The 23,640-nt window shown below is 41.9% G+C and overlaps 1 protein-coding gene across 1 annotated transcript in view; it reads left to right on the top strand.

Moving 5' to 3' along the window:
• Nucleotides 1-23,640, top strand: part of LOC134586245 (CD109 antigen-like) — a 368,983-nt gene that overhangs the window by 29,744 nt on the left and 315,599 nt on the right. Inside the window, exon 2 of the mRNA XM_063441738.1 lies at nt 16,817-16,980. Within this exon, the coding sequence (XP_063297808.1) occupies nt 16,817-16,980 (164 nt within the window). The remainder of the gene's footprint in view (nt 1-16,816; nt 16,981-23,640) is intronic.

Consider the following 23,640-nt stretch of genomic DNA (forward strand, 5'->3'; position numbering starts at 1 on the left):
GAACCAGGTCACAGGCGAGCGAAACGCAAAGATTAACCAAGAATTCCGGCTGGCAAAGAGAGAGAATATGCCTAGCGGCAGAGTGAGTTACAGGGAGCCAAAAGGTGTCGTCCTTCCTCCCCAACGACAGTGTGTGTTACGGGGAGCCAAATGTGCCGTCCTTCCTCCCCAGCGGCAGAGCGAGTTACAGGGAGACAAAGGTTCTGTCCTTCGTCCCCAGTGGCAGAGCGAGTTACAGGGAGCCAAAGGTGTCGTCCTTCCTCCCCAGCGGCAGAGCGAGTTACAAGGAGCCAAAGGTGTCGTCCTTCCTCCCAGCGGCAGAGCGAGTTACAGGGAGCCAAAGGTGTCGTCCTTCCTCCCCAGCGGCAGAGCGAGTTACAGGGAGCCAAAGGTGTCGTCCTTCCTCCCAGCGGCAGTGTGAGTCCCAGGGAGCCGAAGGTGCCATCCTTCCTCCTCAGCGGCAGAGCGAGTTACAGGGAGACAAGGGTGCCGTCCTTCCTCCCCAGCGGCAGAGTGAGTTACAGGGAGACAAAGGTTCCGTCCTTCGTCCCCAGTGGCAGAGCGAGTTACAGGGAGCCAAAGGTGTCGTCCTTCCTCCCCAGCGGCAGAGCGAGTTACAAGGAGCCAAAGGTGTCGTCCTTCCTCCCCAGCGGCAGAGCGAGTTACAGGGAGCCAAAGGTGTCGTCCTTCCTCCCCAGCGGCAGAGCGAGTTACAGGGAGCCAAAGGTGTCGTCCTTCCTCCCCAGCGGCAGTGTGAGTCCCAGGGAGCCGAAGGTGCCGTCCTTCCTCCCCAGCGGCAGTGTGAGTTACAGATAGCCGAGGGTGTCATCCTTCCTCCCCGGCAGCAGTGTGAGTTACAGGGAGCCAAAGGTGTCATCCTTCCTCCCCAGCGGCAGTGTGTGTTACAGGGAGCTGAAGGTGTCGTCCATCCTCCCCAGCGGCAGTGTGTGTTACAGGGAGCTGAAGGTGCCGTCCTTCCTCCCCAGCGGCAGTGTGTGTTACAGGGAGCTGAAGGTGCCGTCCTTCCTCCCCAGCGGCAGTGTGTGTTACAGTGAGCTGAAGGTACTCTCCTTCCTCCCCAGCGGCAGAATGTCCTGCAGGGAGCAGAGACCATCGGTCTTGCACCCAAGCAGCAGGACAAAATATTGAAAGGGGAGACAGTCGGTCCCCCCCTCCACCAGTAGAGAGAGTGTCAGGGAGAGGCACCTGCTACCCCCTCTCCCCAGCGGCTGAAAGTGTTCCAGGGAGAGGAGTCGGTGACCACCTCTCCCCAGCGGCAGCTTAGTTCACAAACGGGAGACCCTATTCTCCCAGATGGGGCAGATGAGGCAGTTGGTCTCGCCCCACAGCAACAGGACAATATATTGAAAGGGGAGACAGTCTATATTCGTACAAATACACGCTTTTTTAACCGATTTCAGTGTTCACGCCAAAACAGACGAACGCTCGGCACTTTATCACTGCTTTTACATATTCGTACGGAAACTACCGAATCTATTATTATTTATATACACAGTAATATTATTACGGGCATTCTCTTATTTCCGTTTGGTCACCCAGGATCAATCTATTTTGTACGATTAAAACACAAACACCTTGCTCTAAATCCATATTCGGCTAGTTCTTATTCAAATAGGCTACAGTATGCACTAAGTTCTATTTCACGAATTCTACTTTTCTTTACGTATATTCCCTGTTCGGTCATATTGCTACTGATACCTTTTTTGTCAGTTTGGGGATATAATTAGCTTGTTTAAAAATCTGCCTTGTGATTTTCTTTCTATGTTAACCAGTTAATTTGTTTTACTACTTTTTAAAATATCCACGTCTATCATAAACGTACGGTTTCTATACACTGTGGCAGGATGGCCAGGCTCGTCACAAACTTCAAATGCAACAGTCAGGATAAAATAGTACTGCAGTTTATTGTCACTTTCCACAATATATACAAGGTTGTGCTCTCCCACAAAATAAAACAAAAAGAAAATAAATCCTACTCCAACTTGGAGACTTACTAAACAACAGTGTTACTAACTATCCAACTGGCCAGCTAATCTAGTTCCCAGTTTTAAACAAAATGAAATACAGCACTTTAAGCAGGTTTCACACAGTACCTTTGTCTCAGGCGTAACTGCCTCCTCTCTCCCAGCTGTTAGACTCTCTGATATCTTCAGAGGCTAACCTTTTAAAACCCTAGTGCTGGTTAATTACATTCACCTGGTATATAACATTCAAGGGGTGACTCCCACCAATTAACCCCATCATGCTGGGAATAGAGCACTCCAATCTATTACTAACATAGAAAGCCTCTATGACCTTTCCACAACACATATTTACCTATTAAACACTTCATTTTGTCACATATACTAATAAATACTGTTTATAAACACAATATCCGGCACATAAACGTCTGTACTATTCATTTTCCATATAATCACGCTGTCACATATTTTTGGCTTTACAGACTGCATCGGTTTCTCGCTTTTTCTGCGCTAAAGTTGTTTATTTCAAGGTCTTTTATTACAGGAACAGGTATTGTATTTTATCACTTTGCATTATAAAGCCATAGGCCTAAAATGTTTACATATTGGGTTTTATTACTTACCTCCACACCTGTCGTTAACTATGGAATTTTTCGTCGGTTAACCCTTAGCTCCAGTATTATTCTAGGCTTCCCCCGGTTCTACACAGTTAAACCGTTTCGCATAACGTAATTTCTTTCTGTCAAACCAAGCTATAGTTCACAACTCGTTTGTTACTACACCTCATATAAAACCTATCACGGTCTCAAGTTCATTACTACTTTTCCACAGGCTTACGCCCACGGTACGTTAATTCTTTACTATTATTTCTACTCAGACATACGGTCATACAGCCATCAGGCTCCGGAAAACACCAAAACCTGACCCGGTACTCAGCCATACCTTCAGGTACTTACGTCTATAACCAAATACGTCCAATCGTCACCCCAAGGCCTCATCCAGCCTTCTCACAAATATCTATTTCAGCCCAGTCACACACTTAAACCTTCCAGATCCCTCAATGCAGGATCTCACGTTGCGCCCCTAACAAACAACCTACTCCCAATTCAAATCATACGCCACCACGATACGCATAAATACGTCAACATCTGTCTTAAAGCCTCAGGACTCTTCCTCAAGGACCGCATAAGACGAGACTTACCACACTTATTACCACCAGAAGGTTCCAGATACCATTCGCAAGAAGTCAAGGTTAGTATCTACACAACATTCCAGTCCTCTCACCTTATCCTTAAATATACAATCGAACTGGCTACAGGGTCTAGGCTAATGCCTTAGCGCACCCTATCAGAAAACTCGTCCCAGCGAGGCCTTCCATCCCCCCCCACCTCAACACGGAGGTACGGCCCCACGCCCAAATCATAGTTACAAGCCTCGCATGCCCTACTACAGGGTGCTAGTCAGGGCCTCACCTGTCACGGCCACACGTTTTGATTTCTCTCTACTGTCACCGAGAGGCCAACATCCCGCCACCACGTCTGTGGCAACTACGTCATAAGCCAAATCATAGGTAGAGCCTCTCACCGGCACTTGGCATTAGCAGGGCCTCACCTATCCAAACATTCAACAGTTAAGTTTTTCGCTTTGGCATCTAGCATTACAGTCCAGTTCTTCCATATACACCACCCCACATACCCCGCCTACTTACCTTACGCCCCTTCTAATATATCTTTCACATAATCATTCCTTTTAGAATGTCCCAAGAACCTATTCCAACCAAAGAATTGACAGAAGAAACTCCATTCACGCCTACCAGACCCGGGTCTCCAGGCGAATCACTCACTCTTTCAACCCCCACGTCCTTGAGAGCATGGACTAGTCCCAAAATTACGGCCGAGCTTAGGCTCAGGGGAATCCCCTTTCCGGCCACAGCTAGGAAGGCTGAACTTTATAGGCTACTTACTCACCAAGCCCCCGAGCCCAGGCCAGGGACTAGCTCTCAAGGACAACCACCAAGCAACAGCACGGCCACCCAGGATACCCTGGCAGAGATCTTGGCCAATCTACAGACCCTCAATAGCAGGCTATCTAAGGTGGAAAGCGCCATCTCCTCCCCAGGTACTACCACGGTAGTCCCAGTCGCTTTCACGGCTGTACCTACTATACCAACATGCCCTCCTATACTCCCCCCTCCAGCACCGGGCACAGCCATTACACCATTTGAGTCACCAGCACACTCCGTCCCTGACTATATCAGGAAATATATCCTAGACGGGAAGGATGTGTGTCTGGTGTCCTTGCTCATAGCCTCACAGGATGTACTTGAGAACAAGGCATTCAATTATGGTGATATCTCTGTGGTGCTCAAGACAAGGGATCCCAGGCTTAATCATCTGGTGGATTATCTCACCACAGGGTTCACTAAAGGGTTTCTCATGGGTATTGTAGCCATTCCCCCAGGTACACTAGAATGCCCTAATCTCCAGTCAGCACGTTTAGACCCAGTCTCCATAGACACTCTCATTGCCTCTGAAATCACCAACGGTTTCATGATCGGCCCCTTCACCTCTTCACCATTCTCCTCCTGGCACACTAACCCCATTGGTATTGCTATTCACAAATATTATAATAAAAAAAAAAAAAAAAAAAGTCTAATTATTGATTTATCGGCACCGCACTCCTCTTTTGTTCCAAGCATAAACGCACTCATTCCAGCAGACAAATTCTCACTTCAGTACGTAACCATCGACGACGCCATACAGTCCATCATATCATCTGGTAATCGACCCTGGCTTAGCAAAACAGACATCACAAACGCGTTTAAATTACTACCCATGCACCCCTCACTCTGGCACTTACACGGTGTTAAATGGCGAGGGAAATATTACTTCTCTACACGACTCACTTTCGGTTCTCGAAGCAGCCCCAAACTGTTCGACATTTTCGCAGAGTCACTATGCTGGCTGCTTCTGAACGTCACCAGGTGTCACTCCGTTATCCACTACCTCGATGACTTTTTACTAATAGAGCCAGGGTCACCTTCACCCACAGCAATCAGAAGCACTACTGCACTATTTTCCACACTTGGAGTCCCTTTGTCCACAGCCAAAACTATAGGCCCCACAACTAAATTGACCTTTCTGGGGATAGAACTGGACTCGGTTAACCTCAGAGCTAGCCTCCCCCACGACAAACTGTCACGTTTGAGAGGGGAGATGACTTGTTCCTGCGGAATGATGTTTGCACTAGAAAAGAACTTCAGTCCCTTCTCAGATCCCTGAACTTTGCGATGCGCATCATTCCGTAGGGAAGGTCTTTCATATCCAGACTCCTTTGCCTGCTGCACGGAGTTCCGGACTCTGGCACAGTTTCTTTGGACCCCCACGCCAAGGCTGACTTAGCTATGTGGGGGAAGTTTTTGAAGGACTGGAATGGAATCTCCATGTTTATTCCCCCTCTCTCCATCTCTTCACCCATCATCCACACAGAAGCAGCAGCCAATACCGGTTTTGCAGCCATTTTTGGGAACCACTGGTTCAGGGGCCATTGGCCCACTGATACGGATGCCTTGCCAGGATTCAGAGAGACCTCAGCACTATTTGAAATTTATCCCATTGTGGCGGCCGCACACACCTGGGGTCATCTCTGGTCTGGCAAGGCAGTCAAATGCTACTCTGATAACTCGGCAGCTTGCGAAATCGTGAACAAAGGGCGATCATCTTCCCTGACCATCATGCGGCTGATTCGCAAGCTGACCTGGTTGGCAGCATCCGGCCAGTTTCACTTAGTTTGTTTTCACATCCCGGGTATTCACAACACGGCCGCTGACGCTCTCTCGTTCTCAATTTCAGGCATTTTCTCAGGCACTCCCAACGGCTCACCTACAACCATCCAGGACACCACGGTTCCACGATCTAATCCTGGATTAAGCACACTCTTGAACCACGCTAGAGCACTCACTCACCAAGCATTATCACCAAACACGGCTATCACTTACAATAGGGCTCTTAATATATTTAATAAATTCACAGCAGAGTTCGGTTTACAAGGTGACTTCTCTATTCAAACCATGGTGGCTTTTGCCTCTTTTTTCCACCTACACCTTAAACTATCTCACAACACCATTAAACTATATCTCACGGGGGTCCAGCACCACAGCCTCACCTTTTTTTCCTAACACACCTTTCCTGTCTTCATACCCCGTCAAAAAGGTTTTGAAAGGAATATCAAAGGTTTCACCTCCACTCTCTACCATTAGATTACCTATAGATGGGCCTATCTTCAGGTCACTTAGCAATCTCCTTGACACAGCCCCATTCGACATCGGCACAAATACGGTGATCAAATCTGCTTTATATCTCACTTTCTACGGTTTTCTCAGACCTAGAGAGTTCACCGTAATTTTTCAAGGAGATACGAAGCTAAGTCTTAAAATATCACACCTCACTAAAATAGAGGATCACTACCAACTTTCGATCCCTACAACTAAAACCAACCGGTCACTACACCCTACTATAATTCCTCTCTTCCCTACTGATAATGCCTGGTGTCCGGTAAAAGTACTAGACCACCTACGGTCAACTCTGCACGGTCACCTACTGGACTCTCCGCTCTTAACACTACAAGGGCACCCGTTAACCACAGCAAAATTGATGGTTCATATCAGAATTCTGTTATCTAAGCTCGGACACAACCCGATTGCATTCTCTAGGCACTCCTTCCGTATAAGAGTCGCCTCTGCAGCCTCTAGCACTAACACACCGGTCCATATCATCAAGAGACTGGGGCGGTGGAAATCCTCCATATATACTGCATATATTCCACAGCCGGAGAAAGAGCTTCGCCAAGCTTTCAGCAACTTGGTTTTGTAAAAAATGCAATAAAGTGTGTATTTCTCGAATTTATCTTTTTGCCCTCTTTTATTTACAGGCCCACTCGTACGTTGGTTTCGGCACACCACAACCAACTTTGCTCACAGTTACTATCCATTACGTATTTAAATTCCGAGCACAAGTTAAAAGGCCTGAACTTGTGGAGGCCTGAATTTGTGGGAGGAGTAAGTCCCCTACTTAAACTCCCAGCCCCTACTCACCTCTGCCTTTCAGCTGATTGTTCCCACCCACCTACACCCTGTTATAATTACATTCTCCTTGGTGGGCCCTCTTTTATTTACAGGCCCACTCGTACGTTGGTTTCGGCACACCACAACCAACTTTGCTCACAGTTACTATCCATTACGTATTTAAATTCCGAGCACAAATATATATATTTATTTTTATATATATATATATATATATATCATTTTTAAAAATTATTTTTATTTATATATAGGTATATATATTGTGATATATACGTATATACTTGTGTGTGCATATATATATACATATATATATATATATATATATATATATATATATATATATATATATATATATATATATATATATATACAGGGAGTGCAGAATTATTAGGCAAGTTGTATTTTTGAGGATTCATTTTATTATTGAACAACAACCATGTTCTCAATGAACCCAAAAAACTCATTAATATCAAAGCTGAATATTTTTGGAAGTAGTTTTTAGTTTGTTTTTAGTTATAGCTATTTTAGGGGGATATCTGTGTGTGCAGGTGACTATTACTGTGCATAATTATTAGGCAACTTAACAAAAAACAAATATATACCCATTTCAATTATTTATTTTTACCAGTGAAACCAATATAACATCTCAACATTCACAAATATACATTTCTGACATTCAAAAACATAACAAAAACAAATCAGTGACCAATATAGCCACCTTTCTTTGCAAGGACACTCAAAAGCCTGCCATCCATGGATTCTGTCAGTGTTTTGATCTGTTCACCATCAACATTGCGTGCAGAAGCAACCACAGCCTCCCAGACACTGTTCAGAGAGGTGTACTGTTTTCCCTCCTTGTAAATCTCACATTTGATGATGGACCACAGGTTCTCAATGGGGTTTAGATCAGGTGAACAAGGAGGCCATGTCATTAGATTTTCTTCTTTTATACCCTTTCTTGCCAGCCACGCTGTGGAGTACTTGGACGCGTGTGATGGAGCATTGTCCTGCATGAAAATCATGTTTTTCTTGAAGGGTGCAGACTTCTTCCTGTACCACTGCTTGAAGAAGGTGTCTTCCAGAAACTGGCAGTAGGACTGGGAGTTGAGCTTGACTCCATCCTCAACCCGAAAAGGCCCCACAAGCTCATCTTTGATGATACCAGCCCAAACCAGTACTCCACCTCCACCTTGCTGGCGTCTGAGTCGGACTGGAGCTCTCTGCCCTTTACCAATCCAGCCATGGGCCCATCCATCTGGCCCATCAAGACTCACTCTCATTTCATCAGTCCATAAAACCTTAGAAAAATCAGTCTTGAGATATTTCTTGGCCCAGTCTTGACGTTTCAGCTTGTGTGTCTTGTTCAGTGGTGGTCGTCTTTCAGCCTTTCTAACCTTGGCCATGTCTCTGAGTATTGCACACCTGCTTGTGCTTTTGGGCATTCCAGTGATGTTGCAGCTCTGAAATATGGCCAAACTGGTGGCAAGTGGCATCTTGGCAGCTGCACGCTTGACTTTTCTCAGTTCATGGGCAGTTATTTTGCGCCTTGGTTTCTCCACACGCTTCTTGCGACCCTGTTGACTATTTTGAATGAAACGCTTGATTGTTCGATGATCACGCTTCAGAAGCTTTGCAATTTTAAGAGTGCTGCATCCCTCTGCAAGATATCTCACTATTTTTGACTTTTCTGAGCCTGTCAAGTCCTTCTTTTGACCCATTTTGCCAAAGGAAAGGAAGTTGCCTAATAATTATGCACACCTGATATAGGGTGTTGATGTCATTAGACCACATCCCTTCTCATTACAGAGATGCACATCACCTAATATGCTTAATTGGTAGTAGACTTTCGAGCCTATACAGCTTGGAGTAAGACAACATGCATAAAGAGGATGATGTGGTCAAAATACTCATTTGCCTAATAATTCTGCACTCCCTGTATAAATTTTAAAATACAGTTATATATACAGTATATTTTAATTAATTTTATTATTTTATTTTTTAACATTATATATACATATATAATTATATATATACTTAATTAATATCATTCTACATGTATTTTGATTATATATATATATTATATATATATATATATATATATATATATATATATATATATATATATATATATGTTTATAAATATTAAAGTACATTTAGACAGTGTATATATATATATAAAGCCAAAAAAGACCAGCACTCTCAGGATTTTCAAATAAATAGAAAAATATTACTTTACTCCGTAGTCAACGTTTCAGCACCTCTTGTGTGCTTTCATCAGGACAGCATACAAAACATAAATGAAAATACATTGCTTAAATAAGAACATCAATTAGATTGGGACTCACCATTCAGGTCTGACGCCAGCTAATTAGTGATAGATTTCAGCCTCTAGTCGCAAAAAACGCCGGGAAACATCTCCTTCCGGCTATTACTTGCACTGTCACGTGATCCGAGTGACCACGTGACGTAACCGATCACTATGGAGATCGAGACGCTATTTGCGTCTAATGATCCGCCCTCCAGTTACTTCCTGGTAGATCGTGTGTCCCATCACTATGGGAACGTGCTGCGCATGCGCACTAGGTCTGCTATTCCGAAATCCGGATACATTCTCGTAATGAATACGAGTAGCTATCTGTCAAAGTGTTAGGCTTTAAACATAGACAAAGCTAGAGAAATATGTACAGAGAGGTGCATATGGACTTCTAGCTACCCCAATGGTACCAAGAGTTGGACATATTCTCCCGTGACAAAAAAATTATTTAAAGGTATAGTGGACTCAAAAATACTTCATACAGGTCTTCTATGAAACAGTGCTCAATGCTATTACTATGTGGTGAGCCATCCCAATAGGGATGGACAGAGCTATTAAAGGGCAATATCACCCACCATATTGTGGATTGTTGCCAAAGTGTCATAATCAGCAAGATAAAGTCAAGCCTGCTTTTTAAGCGTGTGTAACATCATGTGTGGTAAACATCCTGATGGATGTAATCTCTATATATACTGATATTAGTTAGAAACATGCAACTTTACTAATATGTGTGTAAGTGCTAATTTACACATAAAGTGCATAGTGCTGCAATGTAGATAAGAATGCAAACGTGAACTAAAAAGTGATCCAAGAGATAAAGTGAGCATAATATTAAACATTAAATAATAATTAATGTGAATTAAAAATAGAGGAACATTTTTTTATGTGATTTTTTTTAATTCACATTAATTATTATTTAATGTTTAATATTATGCTCACTTTATCTCTTGGATTGGGAAACCCCATTTGGGTGTCTGGTCGCCATATTATAACTCTTTACATTGGTCTCAGTATAGGTATTCGCATGGGAGGGGTTAACCCTCTCGCTTGGGAGTCTGGGACTACCCTTATTTAACTTCTTAGGAAGGATGGAATGTTAACTTTTTCAGCTGCTCACTGCAGTGTATTTCTTTGGGCACTTTTTTTCAGTTCACGTTTGAATCACTTTATAGTTCACGTTTGCATTCTTATCTACATTGCAGCACTATGCACTTTATGTGTAAATTAGCACTTACACACATATTAGTAAAGTTGCATGTTTGTAACTAATATCAGTATATATAGAGATTACATCCATCAGGATGTTTACCACACATGATGTTACACACGCTTAAAAAGCAGGCTTGACTTTATCTTGCTGATTATGACACTTTGGCAACAATCCACAATATGGTGGGTGATATTGCCCTTTAATAGCTCTGTCCATCCCTATTGGGATGGCTCACCACATAGTAATAGCATTGAGCACTGTTTCATAGAAGACCTGTATGAAGTATTTTTGAGTCCACTATACCTTTAAATAATTTTTTTGTCACGGGAGAATATGTCCAACTCTTGGTACCATTGGGGTAGCTAGAAGTCCATATGCACCTCTCTGTACATATTTCTCTAGCTTTGTCTATGTTTAAAGCCTAACACTTTGACAGATAGCTACTCGTATTCATTACGAGAATGTATCCGGATTTCGGAATAGCAGACCTAGTGCGCATGCGCAGCACGTTCCCATAGTGATGGGACACACGATCTACCAGGAAGTAACTGGAGGGCGGATCATTAGACGCAAATAGCGTCTCGATCTCCATAGTGATCGGTTACGTCACGTGGTCACTCGGATCACGTGACAGTGCAAGTAATAGCCGGAAGGAGATGTTTCCCGGCGTTTTTTGCGACTAGAGGCTGAAATCTATCACTAATTAGCTGGCGTCAGACCTGAATGGTGAGTCCCAATCTAATTGATGTTCTTATTTAAGCAATGTATTTTCATTTATGTTTTGTATGCTGTCCTGATGAAAGCACACAAGAGGTGCTGAAACGTTGACTACGGAGTAAAGTAATATTTTTCTATTTATTTGAAAATCCTGAGAGTGCTGGTCTTTTTTGGCTTTATATCTATTGTGCAACCAAGCACCAGGTTAAAATCTTTATTGGTAGGAGTGCAAGACTTTTTTTGTATTTTGTATATATATATACTTATATATATACACACATATATATATATATATATATATATATATATATATATATACTTAGATCATAAATATATATATATATATATATATATATATATATATATATATATATATATATATATACACACACACACACTTAGATCATTCATATATATATATATATATAATCTAAGTACCGTATATACTCGAGTATAAGCCGACCCGAATATAAGCCGAGGCCCCTAATTTTACCCAAAAAAACTGGGAAAACTTATTGACTCGAGTATAAGACTAGGGTGGGAAATGCAGCAGCTACTGGTAAATTTCTAAATAAAATTAGATCCTAAAAAAATTACATTAATTGAATATTTATTTACAGTGTGTGTGTATAATGAATGCAGTGTGTGCGTATGAGTGCAGTGCGTGTATGAGTGCAGTGCGTGTATGAGTGCAGTGTGTGTGTGTATGAGTGCAGTGTGTGTGCGTATGAGTGCAGTGTGTGTGCGTATGAGTGCAGTGTGTGTGCGTATATATTAATTGAATATTTATTTCCAGTGTGTGTATATAATGAATGCAGTGTGTGTGTGTATGAGTGCTGTGTGTATGAGTGCAGTGTGTGTGTGAGTGCAGTGTGTGTGTGAATGCAGTGTGTGTGAATGCAGTGTGTGTGAGTGCAGTGTGTGTATATGAATGAAGTGTGAGTGTGTGTGTTTGTGTATGTGTTGGTGGGGGTGGGCATTTAATATATTATTAATTATTATTTTTTTAAATTTTTTTACATTATTATTTTTTTATATATTATTATTTATTATTTAATAATTTTTTTAAATTTTTTTAAATTATTATTTTTTTTTGTATTATTATTTATTATTATTTTTTTTTTTTTTATTATATTTTTTTTTCGTCCCCCCTCCCTGCTTGATACATGGCAGGGAGGGGGGCTCCTTCCCTGGTGGTCCAGTGTCATTGGTAGTACAGTGGGGGGGGGGAGGGGGGCTGGCAGAGCTGTACTTACCTTTCCTGCAACTCCTGTCAGCTCCCTCCTCCTCCGCGCGGTCTGTGCAGCTCCCTCTGTCAGCTCCCAGTGTAAGTCTCGCGAGAGCCGCGGCTCTCGCGAGACTTACACTGGGAGCTGACCGAGGTGCTGAACGGACGGCGCGGAGGAGGAGGGAGCTGACAGGAGCTGCAGCAAAGGTAAGTACAGCTCTGCCAGCCCCCCTCTCCCCCGGTCTGTATTATGGCAATGTAAATTGCCATAATACAGACTATGACTCGAGTATAAGCCGAGTTGGGGTTTTTCAGCACAAAAAATGTGCTGAAAAACTCGGCTTATACTCGAGTATATACGGTATATATTTTATTTTAAACTGTTTTTAAATATCTTTTATTTTACATTTTACAGGCAGCAGGTGGAGTACCCATCATTAAAGGCACTCCTCCTGCTGGCACTGCTGTGGATGGCTATGCTGTCCATGTGATCGTGAGGTCCTCGCAAGGACCTCCGATCACATGGCCCAGGGGGGCCGGAACGGGAGCAGGGGGATTCCCTGGGATGCCAGGTGAGTCCCCACACCGCAATCGCCGGTGTAGGGTAGCCGGCGACCAGGTAAGTGCTATGCCGCCCGGAGGCGTTTAGAGCCGGGTCCCCAAGGATGGCATAGCATGCCCGCCATCCTTATGGGCTTAAATCATAATAGCACCCAAATGGCCCTGATCAAACGTATACATACTCTTGAATGTCTGGCCAGACACACAAGGTGATACACACACACACAGGTTAAAATAGCAATTAAAGGTTAATTTCCCACACTTGTGGCTTTTTAAATTGCAATTAGTGTGTGTATAAAAAGTCAATGAGTTTGTTAGCTCTTACGTGGATGCACTGAGCAGACAAGATGCTGAGCGATGGGGAGCGATGGGGAGCAGAAAAGAACTGTCAAAAGACCTGTGTAACAAGGGAATGGAATTTTTTAAAGATGGTAAAGGATATCAAAAAAATATCCAAAGCCTTGAAAATGCCAGTCAGCACTATTCAATAACTTATTAAGAAGTGGAAAATTCTGGGATCTCTTGATACCAAGCCAAGGTCAGGTATACCAAAAAAAAGATTTCAGCCACAACTGCCAGAACATTTTTTGGAATACATAGAAAAACATACAGGTTTACCTCAAAAGACATACAGGCTGCTTTGGAAAAAGACGGTGTGGTTATTTCAAGGAGCACAATACGACAATACTTGAACACAAATGAATTGCATGGTGGAGTTCCCAGAAAGAAGCCTTTATTGCACCAATGCCACAAAAAAGTCCAGTTACAATATGTCCGACAACTCATTGACATGCCTCAGCTTCTGGCACACTGTAATTCAGTGTGATGAGACCAAAATAGAGTTTTATGGTCACAACCATAAGCACTATGTTTGGAAAGGGAAGAACAAGACCTATAATGAAAAGAATACCATCCTCACTTTGAAGCTGTCAGGGTGGCGGTCCGATGCCCGGGACCCAGACACTGTCCAGGCGGCGGTGCGTGGACTGGGACCCAGTATGCCTGATGTTCAGAGTAGGAGTCACAATGTGGAGGTGGATTAGCAGGGTCTGGTGCAGGGTAACCGCACACCCCCTGGTGTTGAGCACCAGCATTTGTGCAGCCACATACCAAGACCCTGAATAAGCTTATGCGGATACCAGGAACTAAGAGCTTGGAAATTAAGCAGACCCCCCAGGAGCTGAATAGGGAGGCTCTGCAGCAAGATTGTATCCAGTACTAGAAACAAGGCAAGACTAGAGATAGGCACCAAACATGAAAACAAGACAGAATCGACTAGTAGAACCCAGAACCAGAGAAGGATAGTAAGCTAAACCCAGAACATATACAAAAGACATGAGGAAAACATGAACATAACATGGGCATGACTAGACAGGACTATACATGGACTGGGGATACAAACTAAAACAAGACAAGATAACATAGGCAAAACAAGAGGAGAAATAACTAAGTACTACATATGGAAATCATGGGGATTTAGTCACACTATATGATCATACATTGCATAAGCCTGCCAACAACGCCAATGTACCCCATATCTGGCAGGTTCTACACTGCCTAATGTATGCTAAAACAACCAAAGAAGACAATATATAGCACTTACCTGCAAGAAAGGGCAGAGACTTGAAACACTGCTGAAGGTCCGGGCTTAAACAAAAGGAATGTTGGAAAACAAACGGGTGTGGCAAATAAAACAAACATTTAAATGAATCCAAGAGACTGGGAAATCCAGGGACGGACTATAGGAATGAACCCAGAAATCCCAGCATAAAGAAAACCAGACATAGAATAGAAAACCAAAAAACCAAGAAAAACTAAACAAGAATTGTAACAAGAGTACTGGATACCAGAAGCCAAGGCCAGACATCTCCACAGAACAGAGCAGGATGTGACAGAAGCATGGTGGTGGCTCAGTATGTTTATGGGGTGTGTAAGCTCTAAAGGCACAGGAAATCTTGTGAAAATTGATGGCAAGATGAATGCAACATCTTATCAGAAAATACTGGCAGACAATTTGCATTCTCTGCATGAAGGCTGCACATGGGACGCTCTTGGACTTTCCAGCATGACAATGACTCTGAGCTCAAGGCCAAGTTGACCTTCCAGTGGTTACAGGTTCTGGAGTAGCCGTCACAGTCTCCAGACCTTAATATCATCGAGCCACTCTGGGGAGATCTCAAACATGCGGTTCATTCAAGATGACCAAAGACTGGAGGAAGCTATACCACCTGCAAGAATTCTAGGCCTTGTAGACAACTATTACAAAAGACTGAACACTGTCATTGATGCTAAAGGGGGCAAAACACAGTATTACCAACTAAGGAAATGCAGACTGTTGAACAGGGGTCATTTCATTTTTTTTGTTTTTTATTAAATGATTTTGCCATTCTGTTATAACCTACATTTGAATATGAATCTGATAAGAAATAAAATAAAAAGTGTTTTGCCTGCTCACTCATATTTACTTTAAAAATTGTACATATATTACCATGTCTCCAAGGGTATGCAAACTTTTGAGCACTACTGTACATAATCCAAAATTAAGAAAGAGGGTCGCAGCGACTTTGAGTAAGTGTCTTCTGATCCAGATAGTGCTCAGTGCATGTAAAAGAGCAGGAGACACAATATAGTGTAGTAGGTACTTATACTTGGTGAAGAAAATGTAGAAATGCACTTACAGTTTTTTGGAGCTTCTGATCAGCTCCAAATGGTATCGCTTGGGCAGTATGGTCCTCACTTGTGGATATACTGGTGCAGCAACAATTTTCCAGGAAGTGTGTGAGGATCCAGATGCACTGTATGGTAATCCTGGCGTGGGTAGTAAGAGGACTCCAGAAATATAATTGGTGGGGATTATACTATACCACACAAAAGCAAGATAGGGTGGGAGAAGGTTTTTTTTGGGTTGATTCTTTGTTTACCATTATTAATAGATCTCATAATCTATGATAACAACATTTGTCACTTAAATAATTGTCAACGTATATTAAATGCCTCAAAAATTATTTGCAACAATTTTCCAGGAAGTATGTCAGGATCCAGATGCACTGTATGGTAGTCCTGGCATGGGTAGTAGCAGCTCATCGATGCAGATGTGGCATAAAAGGAATATAAAAACAACCAATAGTGCTCACTGATAGTAAAGCAGTATTAAAATAACATAAAAAAGGGGGGTACTCACAAAAGGAGAGCAAAAATGGTTTTGCTCAATCCAAATAGCATATGTGGTATAATCCCCACCAAGGATATTTCTGGAGTCCTCTTGGATAAAATCTTCTAAAGTCAATTAGGATGGTCCAAAGTAGATAAAAAGTATACTCTTTTTATTACATAACATATAAAAAATTCCCCTTATGCGTTTTACCAAAGCACAGGCTTTCTCAAAAGTGTTTGATAAAATCTTCTTTTAGAAGATTTTATCCAAGAGGACTCCAGAAATATAATTGGATTATACTATACCACACTAAAGCAAGTTAGGGTGGGAGAAGGTTTTTTTTTTTGGTTGATTCTTTGTTTACCATCATTAATAGATCTCATAATCTATGATAACATTTGTCACTTAAATAAGTTGTCAACGTATATTAAATGCATCAATGAAAAATTATTTGCACATTAAAATATCACATTTTGGAAATTGTGTATGAAATTATTCATGGGGAAGTGAAAGCTAACTATATCATAATTCAATATATTTTATGTTTTTTTTGTTTTTTTGTTTTTATAGGCCATCATATCACATCACAGCGCTTAATATTATTCTCCCTGGTGTTAATACTTCTCTTGCTGTTCACTTGTTTGGAACAAATTATTCTGAAGCTACGGTGACTGCAGAAATTTTGGGACAAGATGGAATTTTATTAGTAAATGCAAGTAAGATCTTCTCTAGAGGTAAATAACAAGCATATGCATTTTCTTAGAATTTATCTAATTAACCACTTAGTAGCACAGCTTAATTTTGCTTGTTTTATCTATTTTGTACATAAGGAACCAATCTACACCCATAAAGCACTTTAGCATACTTTTGCAAGCTTTGCCTTGCAAAGACTTCTCATTGAACTACATTGAAAAGTATTTGATTGGACAGCCATAGAATGTCTGGGCTGATGAAGAAGGGGAGGCCTCACAAAGGCTGCAAGAAGAGGACTGCAACATTTCCAAGCTGTTTTTAGATAAACTACAATGAACGAAATGTATAACTAAGTGCATGCTGACAGAGCAATCTCATGGCCACAATAGGAGTCCATGGAGCTGCCTGTAGTGGGACTGAATGGGTTGTCAGGCAGTCCCCGGAATGTTGAAATAATAAGAATTAACAATGTCCAAAATGAATATATGTAAGGAATAATTGACGACAGAAAAAGAATGCACACCTGAGGTGGTAATGCGGTCACGACGCAAAGCTTTCTAATAATTCAACGGCCTGAGTCAATTATTCTGCTTATACTACAGTTACCACACCTTGAAACATTGTTCAGATGATGTATTTTATGACGTTTGTCAAGTTTTTGTCATTAAAACGCTCTTGTATGTAGGATTAATTTCTTATGCAACTGTAATGCGGTCAAGACCTGTCTGGAACTACTTTAGCCGTGCGTCTCCCTGAAAATAATGCACACCTTAGAACGTTCATCAACCAATCAGATTGAACCATTCAACGGCCCTGTAGTAAATGTATGTATGTATATATGTATGTTATACCCAACATATATATATATATATATATATATATATATATATATATATATATATAGTGTTCAAGTAGAAATTGTAGCCGTATTAGTCCAGTGATGTAGATGTAAAAAACAGATAAAATTCGTATCTTGTAATACCTTTTTTATTGGACTAACAGAATTTTTTAGTGACAAGCTTTCGGGATAACCTCCCTTTCTCAAGTCTGAAGCATTTCTGAGCAAGACGACATAGAATTCAAAGTTGAGTTGTGATATAGGGTCTTATCTACACTCATGTCGCTTTAACCCCTATATCACAACTCAACTTTGAATTCTATGTGTCGTCTTGCTCAGAAATGCTTCAGACTTGAGAAAGGGAGGTTATCCCGAAAGCTTGTCACTAAAAAATTCTGTTAGTCCAATAAAAAAGGTATTATAAGATACGAATTTTATCTGTTTTTTATATATATATATATATATATATATATATATATATATATATATATATATATATATATATATATATATATATATATATATATATATATATATATATATATATATATCCAAAAGTACAAGATAGCACTCCAGGGACTTCCAAGTCGAATGAATAAAACTTAGCTTTTATTAGCTCAAAATAAAAATCATCGTTTCAGTCTGTGTCACAGACTTTTCATCCTGATGAAGTTTTATTCATTCGACTTGGAAGTCCCTGGAGTGCTATCTTGTACTTTTGGCTGTATCGGTTTGCTGATGAGCACCGGGCAAGTACATCAAGGAAGGTGGAGTGCATTACTATTTTTGGTCCATGCCATTGTTCTCTCTCACCTTGACTACTGCAATCCCCTTCTCAGTGGTCTTACCTGTTCCCAGCTTGCACGGTTGCAATCTATAATGAATGCGGCGGCGAGGCTCATCTGTCTGCCTGCACCTCCCACGCCTCCCCACTCAGTCAGTCCCTACATTGGCTTCCAGTAAGATATAGGGCTCAATTTAAGATTCTGGTGCTTGCTAACAAGTCCCTATATAATGCTGCTCCAGCCTACCTATCCTCCCTAATACACAAGTATGTCCCGTCTAGACCCCTGCGCTCTGCTGAAGATCTACGTCGATCCTTTGTCCGTACGCCCACCTCGGATGCTTGCCTTCACGACTTCTCCAGGGATGCACCTTCTCTGTGGAACTCCTTACCCTTCTCTGTTATACTTTCACACATTCTCCATTCCTTCAAAAAAATCATTGAAAACTCTTCAGGAAAGCGTATCAATAATTTGTTTATATGTCTGTTCAGCCGTAATTCACTTATTTCATATTAAATGCACCTACATATATTATATATAATTTTGTTCAGGGGAAACAGGGCTTTCATGTCACATCAAATATTTATATATTTAACATAATTTCCTATGAATAAAATATTAAAGAAAATTTATAAATTAAGAAAAAAGATTTAGTTCTGCATGGAATTTTAACTGTGAATGCCATAATAATGTTAGCTGTTACTGCAATAACATACACATATTTGTATTCAGATATGTCTCACGATTAAAACAGTACCCCCTATGTATAGGTTACAGGGGCAAATACAACACATTGAATTTTTCAGTTTATACACATTGAAATTTGCCAGACTGGCTATGTTGCCTTTGAGACGCATGGTAGCCCAGGAATGAACATTACCCCTATGATAACATACAATTTGCAAAAGTAGACAACCCAAGGTATTAAAAAAGGGTTATGTCCAGTCTTTTTTAGTAGCCACTTAGTCACAAACACTGGCCAAAGTTAGCGTTCATATTTGTTTGTGTGTGAAAAATGCAAAAAACGAACTTGAACACTAATTTTGGCCAGTGTTTGTGGCTAAGTGACTACTAAAAAAGACTGAACATACCCCGTTTGCAATACCTTGGGTTGTCTACTTTTGCAAATGATATGCCATCATGGGTGTAACGGCACCCCCAGGCATAAAGGGGTTAAACTGCCATTTAGAATATCTTCCCCTTCCAGAGACACAGGCACAGCTACAGTAAACACCAATCCAGCGAACTGGAGAAGCATATGAATGCTTTAAACAGCTGAACCGGAACCATACGAATGCTGTAAACAGCCGAATAGGAAAAACCATACGAAAGGTTTACACTCCTAGCAGTCAAACTGGAACAGCTTACAATAAATCCCCCCAAGAACGAGACAAAGCTCCGTGTTGACGGTCAAGCATTGATCAGACAGAGCTGTGGGTTTATTGTTCTTATATACACATTAGTACCACCCACAGGGTTTTGGAAAACAACCAATAAACATGTACAATACACTCAGACACTCCCACACAAAATCCTCCCCTCTGCCTGTGATACAATTACCTTACACAATGGGTAATGTAATAATCACAAGCAGAGAAATAGTTTTTTCACATTATTCATAACTGTAATAGTATGCATCATATTCATATAATACATTTTCAGAATCAACATACTCCAAAATCATCCACATTGGTCCATTGGTTCAAAAGATAGATCGAAGTCCTGTGTGACCAATTGAAGCATGGCTTTTCTGCCCAAAACCAGTTCCACAGAGTCTTCTATCCTGGAGATAAATGGGAAGTAATCCAATTATCTCCAAGGACAGAGGCAAAACGCCACATGGCAGTAAAAAGACAGTAAAATACACAAGGTTACATGTATTACATAAAATACAGACATGCGACATATCCCCAGATAACTTAGGTCTGAGCGCACATTATTACTGAATGGCTCTCAGACCACACACATACAGTTCAATTGCCATGGAGCCAAAGTCTTTTATTACACGAATAGGCTCCATGGCATAGCTATCTGGCTTAACCCCTTAAAGACACATGACATGTGTGACATGTCATGATTCCATTTTATTCCAGAAGTTTGGTCCTTAAGGGGTTAAATGAGTTAATTCAGTAAATCCTAGAATCTACCCAACGCCAGAGCAGAAATACAGGAATAGACCTTTCTGCATAGGAAAATAAAGTATTAAATGCCGGTCCATAGACAAAAGGCAGCAGGCAGGCAACCAGGCTTCTCCAATGCAATGTGGCGAGATTGGTCTCGTCACAATGGGTAATTCTGATTCATGGGCTACCATACAGTCTCAAAGGCAACAAACAATTGGAAAAATTTCAGTATGAAAAAAAAAAGTTAATTCAAGCCTTATATGTCATGTATTCATCCACTTATAAAAACGTGGTTAATGACATTTAATGTCCACACAGGAAAAGTTGTGCCGAGCAGCAACCTAATCCACAGAAGGGTTAACGCTGAGCAGCAATTATGCAAATGAAACCTGGTAACTGACTTTGGGGTCAAAGGCCGGTTACAGCCTATCAGATCTAGAGGAGGGGTATTTAGGCCCAAATCTCATCCTGCTCAGTGCCCTGTCGTGGTTTCCCTTGTGGTTGTCTGAGAGCGCGTTCCTGTTTATAGTTTTCTACCTGGTTTTTGACTTTGGCTTTGTTTATTGACTTCTCTATATTCTAGTATCCTGACTCCTGGCTTTCCTCATCGCTGTATCCCTTTCTGTGTTCCCTGACCTCGGCTAGTATTTTTGACTATTCTTTGTACGTTAAATCCGGCCATTCATAGGACCGGTAATACGTTACTTATTTGTCATCCGTGCTGTACAGTTCTACGTTCTGGATCAAACAGTAATCCTGACATTACGACATGGCCACAGATCCTGTAGAACTGTGTCAGCACATAGCTGCTTGCGAGAGGAAATTAGAGGAGAATGATCACCGCATGGATCAATTCGCTCAGGCTTTCAGTATGCTTCTCGCTAGAACGGCGCATCTGCAGCCTGCAGCATCTCCTCCTATAGCACCTCTACCCGGTGTACCTCCACCCACTGTTAATAGGACTCCTAGCATCTCCTTATCATCATCCCTACAGTTTGATGGCAATATCCAGGAATGCAGTTTTTTTTTTTAATCAGGTGGAGTACCATTTTTAGGCCTCACCAGGGTCGTTCACCACAGACAGAGCAAAAATTGGTTATCTAATGAATCAATTAAAGGGCAAGGACCTTGCATGGGCTAATCCGTTGTGGGAGAGTAATCGGCGCATTGCTCATAATTACCAGGAATTCCTTGCCGAATTCAAGCTCACGTTTGAGCCATTGGGTAGAGAGGATGACGCCTCCACTGCCCTAATGCACATAAGACAAGGTAACCTGTCTATCTCGGATTATGCTATTGAATTCCAGGTAGACTGGACTAACAATGGGTTAATCTAAGCATTTATAAAGGGTCTCTCAGAGACTATACTAGATGAGATAGCCGCTAAAGAATTACCCAAGAGTCTTAACGAATTTATTACGTTTGTCATGCATATTGACAATAGGTTAAGACTCAGAGAAGTCACCAGAAGCAAGACCAGACATACGGCTATGTCCCTAGCACCTCGATTCTCTAAACCTGTTTTGTCTAACCTCCCTGTACAGTCCGAACCCATGCAGTTGGGGGTCACTAGACTGTCAGAGGCCATAAAACAGTATATGATAAGGGAGGGGTTATGCCTATATTGCAGTAGAAAGGGACATATGATAACTAATTGCCCAGTGCGTCCGGAAAACTTCCGCACCTAAGAACCTTAAGAGGACAGATCTTAGGTGTGATGGAGTTGTCCTCTAACAAAAACAAAAGTAGATTCCTCCTTGAGGTATCTATTTTCCTGAATAACAAGAAGTTTTCTTGCAGTGCCCTAATGGACTCAGTGTCAGGGTACTCACCTGTTAGACAGACAGACGTGGTCGCTCCTGGAGTTCCCAACAGGGGACTTGAACCGGGGAACTTATCAGTCCTATTCCTGATTTCTACCTCTGAGCCACAGCAGCTTTACACAGAGACTACTGAGTCCGGTCCTGTTCATCCTGGCATGGCTAATACACCGGGGGCTGCACCTTGACTTGGCTGTGTCTCACCTGACTCTCATCGGTCATCAGCAGGGTATTTAAACCCAGCCTCTTCCTGTGCTCAGGGTCAAGTCTTTGATCTAGTGTTCCTGTGTCGTACCAGTGTTCCAGTTTATCTGCTTCGTATATTTGACCTCGGCTTGTGACTACGTTTATTCTGACCTCTGGCATCCCTTGACTTCGGCTACTCCTCGTTGTTCCTGACCTCTGGCATCCTTTGACCTCGGCTATCCCTCGACTATCCTGCTGGTTCTGTCCTTGCCTGTCCTGCGTATTTGGTACTGCATCCTGCACAGCCCCCGTGCACAGACCCACAGGCCAGGTGAATTCTTACCTGACCACCTCGGCCTGTGGCTATCTGCAAGGGTGAGCAACATATCTGCGCTACAGACTCCCATCTCAGGTAAGACCCTGACACTCAGGTGCTGCTGGAAATTTTATTGATTTCCAGTTTATTAGGAGTAATGAGATACCGGTCAGGGAGAGACCTACGCCGCTAGCTGTAGAGGCTATTGATGGTAGACCACTCACAGAACCTCTTATAACCCACAAAACTGTCCCTATTACGATCGCTATTGGGGCCTCCCATAGGGAGGAGATGACGTTTCAGGTTATTACTTCTCCATCATGTCCTATCATATTAGGGTTTCCGTGGCTGAGTAAGCACAATCCCTATATTAACTGGGCTAATGGGGAGATATTAGAATGGGGTAAAGAGTGTATGGGGAGATGTATAAAACCAGTACTAAAGAGACCTATTGACCTTCCCACTACCACTCCCCAAACTCCTGGAGTTCCCATACAATACCGAGAACTTCAGGAGGTGTTTAACAAGGCTCAATCCGATGTATTGCCTCCCCACAGAGCATATGACTGTGCCATTAACCTGTTTAGAGGCGCTATGCCACCTAAGGGGCAGTTTATGCATTATCTCCCCAGG

This window comes from Pelobates fuscus, chromosome 2 (assembly GCF_036172605.1).
Source record: "Pelobates fuscus isolate aPelFus1 chromosome 2, aPelFus1.pri, whole genome shotgun sequence".
In the NCBI taxonomy this organism is placed as follows: Eukaryota; Metazoa; Chordata; class Amphibia; order Anura; family Pelobatidae; genus Pelobates; species Pelobates fuscus.